This window comes from Parastagonospora nodorum (assembly GCF_000146915.1).
Source record: "Parastagonospora nodorum SN15 chromosome Unknown scaffold_1, whole genome shotgun sequence".
NCBI lineage: Eukaryota > Fungi > Ascomycota > Dothideomycetes > Pleosporales > Phaeosphaeriaceae > Parastagonospora > Parastagonospora nodorum.
The window spans coordinates 2,241,796-2,253,662 of NW_001884549.1; the positions used below are offsets into that span (position 1 = coordinate 2,241,796).

Consider the following 11,867-nt stretch of genomic DNA (forward strand, 5'->3'; position numbering starts at 1 on the left):
CGTGCATATGGCCTGTCGAGGCGTGATGATTCATTGCAATTCTTTATTCGCCTACGGAATACTCGATGTCTTTTCGCTAAGAACAACGGCAAGGATATACATCGGAGCGCGTCCCTGTTCAAATTGGTCGCGATATTTATCCTCTTCCTTCGAGATCGCAGACATCAACAACTGCGCGGTATCTCTGTGTTTCAGAAGCTGTCGTGCGACTCGACCCAATGACCTGTTTCGCGAGACCTCCAACCCTAAGCAAGGACTCTCCGCAATCTGTGGATGCCGACACGATGCCTCCGCACGGCATGTATTCGCGGATCCTGGCCACAGCGAACGCAGGTTCAATCTAGACCTCGTGTTTGAAGTCTCTGTTTTCGCTTCTCGTGGTTTGCATGGGCCTCTCAATGCAAGCTCTCGGGACTTCAACGCCGCAATAATCTACAATACACTAGGTGCATCTAGAACATTGTGGCGCATCTCGTCTACACCTGAGGTTTGTGTCAAAGCCCGCCGTCAAGTGTTACCACGGTTAAACGTTCGCGTAGATGAGCAATGCGACACACTGCCATATCAGCACATTACATATCGAGGATCGTCTGCGAAGACTGGATTTCGGCAAGTTTTTTCTTCCCTTTCCAGAGTACAGCCTAGTTCACAACGATGCGGAAAACTGGCGGCACGAAATAGGACTGTGCATGCGCACTACGTGAAACTTTGGCAAATCCGTCAAGATATTCGGCCCCGACGCTTCTTCCACGACTTTTCAACGCGCGCCAGTCCTGGTGGACTTGGAAGAAAGGTTTCGTGTGGGAGCTTAAGCGGGCTGAAATACGATTCTCCAGCATTTGGCTTCTGTTAATCATGATGTTCCTACAACATGACGCAAGCCATGGGTCACGCACCAACTTGGCGTCTACATCATTGCCTGCTACAGTAGCCCACAGACAAAGGACTTCATGAGGCGAAAGCAACTGTCTGCCCCAAGCCTCTGCGAGGAAACAGGTCGTGAGCAAATCATTTTTCTTGCCTAGTGCAACGGCAAACGCAGATCTGCCGCCCGAAAACTGTTTGAAAGGATTCGCACCGGCATAGAGAAGCAGAATTTCTGGGCCATGGTGCTCGCCATCCATGAATGTGAATAGTGATTGGTCAACGGCATCCTGGAAGCTTTGGGCCCTTTTCCTGGAGGCAGAGCGTCTCTGTATGGTCGCATCGAGAATGACCTGGAAACATGAGGCGTGATCAACATAAGCAGCCGCGTTGAGGGGGTATCCTAAGGGGCCTGCCGAAAGAAGTGGATCGGCTCCAGCGTTCAGCAATGTTTGGATCGCCTCGGTTGAGCCAGACAGTACGGCCGCAATCATGGGAGTTCCCCACAAACCCCAGTTCTCGTCAACTTGATGACCGGTACACAGCAGACGAAGCATCTCTGTGATGTTAGAACTATACGCCGCATCGTGAAGACTAGAATCTTGTTCCACGCAGATGGAAGAAAAGTGCTGAAGTTCTCGCTGCTCTTGCTCCCTGTCTAAACTCGAACGATCGATCAAGCCAGAGTGATCGTCTGGCGATTCCTCGTCTTCGCTTACTTCATCAATGTCGTTAGCTCCTGCTTTCATTTCGATATCTCCTTCCACCTGGTCTGCTTCGTCTCTTATCTGGGAGCTCTCTGGTGCATGTGGCATGTCCCGCGAAAATTCAACTGGCATCGTTGTTTTAGGAAGTCCTTTGATAATCCCCGCATCAATGGCAAGGTCCAGAAATTCACCCGTCAACCTGGCGTGCTCTTGCACCAGCGAGACACATTTTCCGTTATGCATCAGCTTTTCTGGATCTTTAGGGACTGGAAGATTCCCAGAGACATAATGAGCAGACTTGAGTGTCTGAAGATGCTGCGATGTAAGACGACTGGATGGTCCAGTCAAGCTTCTATAAAAAAGGTTGCAGGATCGGCAGATTCCCGTAAATGCACCCTGTTTCCGGATGCGCTCGCCGCATCTCGTACAGGCATTGTTCACAAGCTTCGTTTCGCTGATATTGACGAGCATGATGAACCTTTTGCGCTTTGAAACAACTGCCTGCCAATTGGATGCGCCAATTCGCCGTCCAAAATTGTCGACATCCATGATGGTGAAAGAGCCTCGTGATATGTGTACGTGGCCTGGGCAATCTTTGAACCTGGACGCTAGCATTTCGATCAAGACGGGCCAATTCTGGAAGTACTCCGTCTGCAAACTATGCTTTCTTCCCAAGAAGTCGCGCAGGACTATGTTGTCTGGGAGCATTTGCGATAGTGCCCTTGGAACCTGGAGTACAAGCATCAAGATGAACATGATCTGAGGTAATGCATCATATACGCCACTGAGGAGCTCGGCGTAGATATGCTCTATTCTGGAGACTGCGATCGAGCGTGCCCTATGTGATGATGATATTTTCGGGCGTAAAATCTTAACATCGACAATGCGTTTTCGCTGTTTAGATGGAACGACAGGAATCGATACTGGCGGATCATCGTCGATGGACTCGCGAATTGCTCTTCGAAGCCGACTGAATGCGTTCTCTTGTCCTTCGCCATATATGAGAGGCATATGAGTGTCGAAGATCCCTAGCAGCGAGTACGCCAAGTCTTCTTCGCGTTTAGTCTTGCGTTCAGCTGCCCACGACATGCGTTCATCAAAAGTGAGGTGCGACATTGGACCACCTTGCAAGACATCAACGCTGATACCAGTGATCTTGTTAAGCTCCTGTGCCAATGCATGCTTCTCACCAAGCTGCTTGCCTTCAGTGCTGTAAAAACGCAGAGAAGCTGGGGCAATCAACTCTTGCAACGTCCAACCGCGGGTAAACCATTTGCTGTGCTGGCAAGTCAGAGTCCAAAGCGTCGGGGAAAGTAAGTCACCACGAAAAGACTCATCATTCGTAGAGATTGAAACATCCGAGAGATACACGTAGCACAAAGCCGCATTCCGGTACCAGCGAAACATCGAATTGATAGCTTCCGTGAGCTCGGCACTGCTAGTCTTATCAATGCAGCAGGTGTCGATCCAGGAGTATTTGATTTTGTCCCTAGTAGCCTGATCCATGCAGAACTAGATCTTGATATAGCTCTTTTTGCCTCTGGCTCTGCCTTTCACAATATCTTTATAAGTGACCTCTTCATCATCGTTGCCCCAGGTATGAGACAGGATGGCGTAAGGAGGGACTTCCTTGCCGAGGAACTCCGCCAGGCGGAGGGTACCGTCATCGTCGCGCCATAGGAGGCGCATGATCTGCGTAGTTTCGATGGACCTAGTCAACGCACTTATAAGAGACAGATGAAAGGACAAAGCGCATATATAAAAGAGCGACAGGTGGGTTTCATGGTCGCGGACGAGTTCTCTCGGTGCGGCTCGTAAAGAGAGCGGGGCTGGAGGCAGTGCAAAGTGGCTTTTTGGGCAGGCTACAACCATTCGCTGCCTAGACGAGTCAGCATACAGCTTCCTCTTGGCCAAAACATAGAAGAAGAATGTGAGAAGGGCAGGGTCAAGATGATTTTCCAACGATGCTCCTCGCCAAGATGATCTTTGCAGTGAATGTAGTGGTCTGTTCCGAGTCAGATGCAGCTTGTCACATTACCGCCATTCGGATATCATTTATCCATGACCACTGTGTAGAATGTAGCAAAATCTGGGTATGAAGTCATTTTATTAGCGTACGAGCGCCATCTTACGTTTTGAAGTGCGCGAGCTCTTCGATGATAACTCTTTGAAGGCCTCTGGTATTGACCTGACACATATGGTTGTGTCTCTTGAGCATGAACACATGTTGTACAAGCCTCGTTGTTGTTGCTACACTACAGTCAGTAAATGCGCACCTCGATCAAGACTGGATAAAATCCGGCTTTCTCCATCCTAGCTTCCATGCCATAATGACATGCGTACATGTGATAATTCAGCTTCTGTGATGCAGACAGCTCAGAATTTGGATGCTCTTTCCAAATTATTGTGTCTGCAGGAACATCATAGACACAGAAAACCTAGTAAGCATGATACGAAAAGCATTATGAAATTGTTGAATAGGACATTCCGAGGTTGATACTAATCTGGCAGGATAACTGGACATCTACATGATAGTGCATCCGCGCTTTGGGGCGCCAGAATGACCTGTCGTATGTGCAGCTTTCTTGGGCTCGATGCCTTCGTTGCTACTTTTGCTCTCCTCTCTCGAGCATCCTTGATCATCTTTAATCCTTTAGATTCCCTCTTTTTCTGAGCAACTTCTTTTTTCTTCTGTTCCTTTCTGTATCTCTCCTTCTCCCGCTTCTTCTCCTTTTCTGCATCTTTGGTTCTCTGTTGTGCCTTTCCCAATTCCGCCTTGAGTGCTTCTTGCTCCTTCCATGCGGCCTTTACTGCGGCCTTTTCAGCTTTGATCCTATCTTTCGAACCTTTTTCGAGTGGCCGGCCTAACTGTTTCTGGGATTTTCTTCCGACCCTTGGAGCAGTACTCTTCGTCACTTTGTCCTGGCGACGAGCACCATATGATCGGACTGGCCTAGTCGCTTTGAGACCGGGTTTCACGGCTGCTCTCGAAGTCGTGGAACCCCAGCGTGAAGAGCGTGGGGCAATCACTTTTTTTCCTTTACCAGTGGGGTTTTGCTGCGCCCTTCTTTCTCCCTTGTCCTTTGGTTGATTTGTTGGGCTCGGGTCAGAAAAGGGAGAGGGACTTGAGCTAAAGCCGTTCCAGCCACTGTCCGCTCCACTGCTCTGCGACCTTGGAGTCGCCTCTCTCGATATGGGTGTTGGCTCTTTCGACCTAGGTGTTGGCTCTTTCGACCTAGGTGTTGGCTCTCTCGACCGGGGTGTGGGGCCTCTTGACCTGCTACTAGGAGGACTTGAGCTTTCATGAAGGTTTCCGGCGGGACGAACTGGAGAAGGAGCATTGTAAAGACCAAAATCCTGCAGATTATCGTAGCTGTCAGCACGCAATATACATTACCGGCTTCTGTCTCTAATCGCTTGGGCGCTAGCACCTCCTAAGTCAGTATCACGAACATGTGGTGATGAGCTAGCAAAGCTTTCAGGTGGTGTGGCGTGAGCGGGTGATGTAGCGAAATCTTGCAGAGGCCTGGTGGTTCCTTTCCCCTTATCGATTGAAGCCTGACCGCGCTGCAAATTCATACGACCCCGAGGCCTTGCACGATTCCTTTCATTGACTTGAAGAAGCCTTGGATCTATACATTGTGTAGCATTTTGATTGGGCGTTGTTCTTATGCTAGGCATGACCTTGCCTTTCCCAGCTCGACTTGATTCCATTTCTCCGGCTCCTTGCGGCCTCACCTGATTCCGATTGTACAGCTCCACTAAGGTCAAATCGAGATTTGGTGAACTGCTAGGAACTCTAGTTACTTCCGGGTTTGGTCTGATACTTTTCCCAGCGGCTCGAATATGATGTGGTCTTTGGCTGGGGCCTTTGGCTGGGGCCCAGACGCTGCGCGACCCCAGTGGTTGGGGCAAGACCTTGAGCTCGAACCTTCGCCAAAGCAGCCCGTTTCTCTTCCTTGGGCAAGGCCTGGACCTCTGCCATTGACAAATTCATGTCTTCGCATACCATTTTCAGACAGTCTTTATACTTTTTGCAACCTCCATTTTGTTTTTAAAAGAAATCATCGTCATAATTTTGAACCTTCCTGGCTCTGGCTCTCCTCTGTGACCTCCTATTTAAAGCTCTCTTCTGTTCCTCTGGATCTGAACATGTTTCTTCCGGTGAATTCGGTTCATTGATTACGTTTTTCATTGCTTGTTCCCGATAGTGTTTCATTTGTTCATTACCAGCCTTTTTTTGATACGTTTTCGTCTTCACAATTCTTTCCTCATATGGACGCAGCTCATCTCCTGTTTTCCCACTCGCCTTGGCCTGTTCTAGATCCTTCTCAAGGCTTTCGATATCTCGGAATTGATAGCGCATTATAACCGGGTTTTTAGTCGTATTGGTACGAGTAGTACGCCTTGCACCGGCGTGTGCAGAGGATCCTTCTCCTGGACTTTCAAGTCTTTGGATCCTATGGGAGGGCAGCAGATCGTACTGTTGATACGGAGGATTTGGGTTATTTAAGCCCTGGCTGACAGCACGGACTTGTATAGTATCCTCAGGATCCACAGTATTACACATGTCGTTAGTAGTCGCGTAGCTGGGGTTGAAGTGTTCGGGATTCATGCCCTCGGTATCGTGATAGAAGTTGAAGTCTTCGGGATATATGTCCATATCGTCGATGTCAAAGTCTGGATCTAGCGTCAAGTCCATATCGCCCCAGTTCTCTTCCATTGTCGGCGAAGTGTTCGGTGAGTGTGTGTAGACGCGTTGTTGTCGCTATGTTCGACGGATCGATCGTGGGGTACGAGTTGATGTTTGGTTCGCTCCAGGCGACAAGAGGTTGTACGTTGTAAGGAAGGGGCGCTATTGTGAGATAATTTTGGTGATATCTCCGTCGTAGGGTAGTGCTGCTTCCGATTGTCTGAGAGTCTAAGTCGAGAGGCTTCGCCAGTGTAATAGATATGCTGCAGGGCAAATGGTGCGCTCGCGTGAAGGATAGACATTCATCAGAATTTCGTGACCTCAGTCAGAGACTGAACTTTAGAGGTGAAGACCTGCGAAAAGACTCGATCCCCTGTGCCTGGGATGATCTCAGTCACTGAATCACATTAGGTCACGGTCATGCTTCACAGCACGATGTGATGGCGGTCAATGAACTACAGCACAAATGTCAATGCTACGACACAGTGATCTTCAACGGGACACTAAGCAAATTTGTAGCTGATGAAAGTAACATCCTCCCATACATTGAAACAATTTTCACGTGTCAAGTCTCGACTACCACACACGATTGAACGAGCACAACATCAATCGCCAAGCCATCATTGATACCCAACACTTTGTAGCTCTCTCCTCAGACACACCTGCAATACTATTGTATATGATGAAGTCCCCTCTAACCTTGAAAGGCCCTGATTAAACCTGCACACACGCAATTGATTTTACCTCTTTCGACACTGGCATAGCTATGGCATCCGGCAACGACAGAAGTCTACAATTCGCAATTAATGCAGAACAGACATGAAGTCCCAAAACATATGTCGCCTGGTCCTTTACACTTTCGACGAATTCGGAAGAGCAAGTGGTCTAGTGCTATGGAGCCTGGGCTTAGCGTATTGCTCTGCATCACTGCATTTCATGCGTAGTAAAGGCTGCCTTGCAATGCGTGATTTGTGCTATCAGCTCAAAGCACAAAACGTTGGGAAGCCAACTGCGGCACGAAGTATCTAGGTACGGTTGGGCTCAAAGCGCAACACTTCCGAGTGTCTCTCGTATCAAGGTGTCTGGCCACGGGCGTACAGTGCCTTTTTGGTGAACCGGGCTGCCATGCTAACGAGAGCTCATTGAAAACATTTGTTGACCTCCACGCGAGGTCGCAAAGAACCCATGTTGATAGAGAAGAGTTTGTGTGATGCCTATTGGATGTAGCGCCCATTGAGGTAACTCGAACAGGAAAGGTCGCAGCTGCGCCGCCCATGTACCTGCTTTACCGCCCTTCATCAAGTCGCAGAACTTTCGTTAATCTCATCAGCGTGTTTGGGCTTGCGCATTAAAGTGGAAAGGGCGTGAGGGAATGGAAGCTGATTGGTGCAAAGATTGTTCTGTACCGATACAGCAAGTTCTTTTTTTGAGGACTTCTGCCTTCTCTCCGTTAGAGGCCTGGTTATAAACTGGCGCTTGCCCTGGAAGATCATGTTCAGACAATTTCGCATCTTCCGACCAAGATCTTTGGCTTTTCACCCTTTTCAAAATTGCATCAACTATAGAATGGCGGCTTCCTCACTCTCGACCCTTCAACATGTCACGTTACAGAAGCTGAACAAACTCGACAGTCAACGTCAACAGTTCGAGTCCGACAAGAAATCTATCCTGGAGCAAGTCTCTAGTGTTCCCGACCATCGAAGTAAGGTCGAAGCACTCCTCGATGGTTTCGAACTACATGGTATAGCACCAAAGCAAGCCGACCTATCCATCAGCAACCTCAAGCACTTCGTCCACCAGGCGAAGCACGATCCCTCCGTCTCGGCATCTCTGTTAAAAGACTGGCAATCTAGGCTCGAGCATGAACTGAATGTGAAAAGCAACAAGTACGAGTACGCAGCTTTGTTCGGCAAGCTTGTTACAGAGTGGATAAAGCACTCAACACTCGTGAAGTCGGCCGATGTAAGTGATGGCTCTATTGCGAAAGGCCGGAAAAAGATGCAAGAACAGCGCCAGTCATGGGAAAATTACGCCTTCGTAGAGAAAGAGGTGAATCAGAGCACGATTGAACAGTATCTCAGCGATATCTTTGGGGATGCGCTGCAGACTGAAAAGATTAAGAAGTCTCCTCTCCGGGTCTTGCGAGACTCAATGAAGGAGGTCATGGATTTCAAATCGGACCTTGACACATCAGAGAAAGATTTTTCGTCCAACAAACGATTCGGTCACTCCGCACCGCATGGCAGCCGCTTCACGATTGAACTCCTCCAGTCGTGTATTCGTGGTGTGAAGAAAGCCGATTTGTTCACCGGAAGAAAACTTGAGATGATTATTGATTTGGAGAAGCAGCCTGCGGTGTTGAAGGAGCTGGTCGATGTACTGAACATGGATGTGGACGGACTTGATCACTGGGAGTGGGATGGTCCGGTTCCTCTGAACATGCGCCGGCAAACCAATGGTAAGTATCGTGTCTACATGGATGAAGAGATCCATCAAGCAATTTTGCTGCACTTCATCGGCAAAACGTGGGCAGTGGCATTGAAGAAAGCCTTCACGAACTTCTATCACTCGGGAGCATGGCTGCAGGCACCATATCGATCGATGCCCAAGAAAATTCGCCAACGGAGAGAACACTTCATCGAGAATAGTAATAAGTCGGGTGATTCGGTTCGCAACTATAGACGCCAGAAGTATCAACAGGAGTACTTCATGACACAGCTACCGTCGAATGCCTTCGAAGACGCTAGGGAATATGATGCCGCAGAGGGCCAAGAGAAGAATTCGCACATTGCCACAAAACAGACTATGCTACGTCTACTCACGACTGAGATACTGCTCAACACAAAGGTCTACGGCGAATGTTCTGTGCTGCAGTCAGACTTCAAGTGGTTTGGCCCATCACTGCCTCACGATACGATATTCGCAGTGTTGGAATTCTTCGGTGTTCCTGCAAAGTGGCTTCGATTCTTTAAGAGATTTCTGGAAGTACCTGTTGTCTTTGCGCAGGATGGAGCAGGTGCAAAAGCGCGGGTACGGAAGTGCGGTATCCCGAATAGCCACATCCTCAGCGATGCGCTCGGCGAAGCTGTGCTTTTTTGCCTGGATTTTGCAGTGAATCGACGCACGAAAGGCGCAAACATCCATCGATTCCATGATGATCTGTGGTTTTGGGGTCAGGAAACTACGAGCGTCCAGGCCTGGGAGGCTATCAAAGAATTCACTGAAGTCATGGGCCTCCAACTCAACGAAGAGAAGACTGGGTCGTCGATTATCGTTGCCGACAAGAGCAGAGCCCGGGTGCCACACCCAAATCTTCCAGAGGGCAATCTCCATTGGGGCTTTCTCGAACTTGACGCCTCCGCCGGTCGCTGGGTGATTGACCGCGCCCAAGTTGACGAGCACATAACGGAACTCAGGCGACAACTCGATGCCTGCCATAGCGTAATGGCATGGATTCAAGCCTGGAATAGCTACGTCGGCCTCTTCTTCAACACAAACTTCGCGCAACCCGCGAACTGTTTCGGCCGGCAGCACAACGACATGATCATCGAGACGTTCAGTCACATTCAACGCAGCTTCTTCGGCAAGTACGGCACCGCGAACGTCACGGAATATCTCCGCAGCGTACTCAAAGAGCGCTTCCAGACAACTGACGCGGTACCTGATGCCTTCTTTTACTTTCCTGTCGAGCTCGGCGGCCTTGGGTTGAACAACCCCTCGATCAGCGCGTTCGCAACATACCAAAACTCTTCCCGCGATCCAAGCGCACGAATCGAACGAGCATTCGAAGAAGAACGCGAAGCATACGACACGGCGAAACAACGCTGGGACGCGGGCGACGTGCCATGCCCCAACCGCGAGACCGACGAACCCTTCATGAGTTTCGAAGAGTACACCGCATTTCGCGAAGAGACTTCCCACCCGCTGTTCGAGGCTTATATGAATCTCTTGGAGTGTCCAGTTGAAGAGCGAGTGGAGACCAGCGATGAGATGTATGAGGCTTTGAGACGGAGTGATGCGCCGCACGCGCTGGGGTCGAATCATTATTGGCTGTGGATATTCAATCTGTATGCTGGGGACTTGAAGCAGCGATTCGGTGGGCAGGGAGTACAGCTTGGGGAGCGTGATTTGCTGCCTGTGGGGTTGGTGGAAGTGTTGAAGAGTGAGAAGGTGAGGTGGGAGAATTAGCGTCGCAGAGATGAGAGAGAGAGCTTTGTGTGCGTGAATACTCCACTTATGTAGATATACCCGGGCTCCAACCCATTTGGAATTAATCAACTCTTCACTCTTTTCCGCCTCAGAAAGAAATGTGTGCAACAGCACCCAATAGTGTCTGCTCACAATCTGGTATCTCAATGTAACGTTGATACGTTTCCAGTATGTGAGATCTCATATTAATGTGTCACTCGCTCCAAAGCCATGATGGCTGGTCTTCAACCGTTGCATCGATTTGGTAAGAAGCTATAGTACGGATGTCTGTTGCCAACGGATGGGGTGGGTACGACGTGACGAAGGAACCTAGACGAACAAACAAAGACGAATTGTGAAATCACAGGTCATGCTTGTATCAAGGGGGACATATGTTCGTGAAATATTTGAGAGGACTTTATTTATTTTGTCGTAGTCGCATAATCTGAGCTTTTGTGATGTTGCGTAAAGACAAGCTTGCGAACAGTACCTTGATACAAATCGAGTCGTTCGCCTACCTTTCTCCTGCTTCTTAATGCCTAATCGTACAACGCTTTCCAAGATATACAAAGAATGGGGTCAACATGGAGACATCTAACATCCTCTGGCGCATAAAAGCGCCTATCGTGTTGTACATTCCTCTCTTCCTGATCTGTTTTCTCTCCCTGGAATCATTCGTTACTCATTTCCCTAACGTCTGGTCCTTCAACTCCTTCGTCTTCTCTGCCACCATGTCCGTAACCCCCTTTGCTTCATCTGCCGCACCCCTGGTCTTCTTCGCCAACCTCTCTTTCCACGCCTTGTCCTCCTCGTCTCTCATCTCCAACTCCCTCAACCACCTGTCTCTCTTTTCCTTGCGTTCCGTCTCCGCCTTCATCCTCTCGTAATCCTTGCGCTTGACGCGGTCCTTTTGCCAGTACAGGTTTCCTATGACGAGTACGGCGATTGTGAATGATTGCGCGTAGAGTCGGCGGCGGAAGTATAGGTTGGTCATTTTGTGGTCGCCTTTGCGCATGCTCCGGCTTGCGCCAACAATGGCCCAGGCAGTCAGACCGCAGCCGAATGGAATGAGGGGTTCTTCGCGGAACCGACGCCATATCTTGTCGATGGTGTTTTCATTGTAGAAGTCGCTACGCCAGATTGTTAGAGAGGAGGAAGTGTAACGATTGTGCACGTGCTGCTATTGTAATGAGGAGTAACTCACGCATTTTCGTCAAAAGAGGAGGGGAGAGGCGCACTGTTGGGAGGTCCCATGCCCGCCATGATGAAATGCGGAGGTGGCGGAGGTGTCGCGTGCGGTGAAGATACGTAGCAATAGACTTTAAGGTACAATTACTATACCACCAGTAGTGCTGTAGCTTAAAATGACGTCTCTGAGCTCTGCGCAAGCGTTACAAGCGTGGTGGTGGTGATAT

General features: G+C 49.4%; 4 protein-coding genes across 4 annotated transcripts; 1 reads left to right on the forward strand and 3 right to left on the reverse strand.

The window, feature by feature from the left end:
* Window positions 1–641: 641 nt before the first annotated feature.
* SNOG_01020 (hypothetical protein) lies at window positions 642–3,260 on the reverse strand (the record flags this gene model as incomplete). Its single annotated transcript, XM_001791627.1, has 2 exons — window positions 642–3,083; window positions 3,147–3,260. The coding sequence occupies 2 exons, from the start codon at window positions 3,258–3,260 to the stop codon at window positions 642–644; spliced, it is 2,556 nt and encodes an 851-aa protein (XP_001791679.1).
* A 572-nt stretch (window positions 3,261–3,832) lies between these two features.
* Window positions 3,833–6,294, reverse strand: SNOG_01021 (hypothetical protein; the record flags this gene model as incomplete). Its single annotated transcript, XM_001791628.1, has 5 exons — window positions 3,833–4,009; window positions 4,182–4,928; window positions 5,025–5,203; window positions 5,379–5,612; window positions 5,802–6,294. 5 exons carry the CDS (start codon window positions 6,292–6,294, stop codon window positions 3,833–3,835), a joined length of 1,830 nt encoding a protein of 609 aa, XP_001791680.1.
* Window positions 6,295–7,830: 1,536 nt separating this feature from the next.
* Window positions 7,831–10,452, forward strand: SNOG_01022 (hypothetical protein; the record flags this gene model as incomplete). The annotated part of the gene is made up of 1 exon (XM_001791629.1): window positions 7,831–10,452. The coding sequence occupies one exon, from the start codon at window positions 7,831–7,833 to the stop codon at window positions 10,450–10,452; it is 2,622 nt and encodes an 873-aa protein (XP_001791681.1).
* Window positions 10,453–10,931: 479 nt separating this feature from the next.
* Window positions 10,932–11,758, reverse strand: SNOG_01023 (hypothetical protein). Its single transcript, XM_001791630.1, has 2 exons — window positions 11,657–11,758; window positions 10,932–11,582 (listed from the first exon to the last, which is right to left on the reverse strand). Exons 1-2 carry the CDS (start codon window positions 11,713–11,715, stop codon window positions 11,135–11,137), a joined length of 507 nt encoding a protein of 168 aa, XP_001791682.1. The 5' UTR covers window positions 11,716–11,758; the 3' UTR covers window positions 10,932–11,134.
* Between the last annotated feature and the right edge of the window lie 109 nt (window positions 11,759–11,867).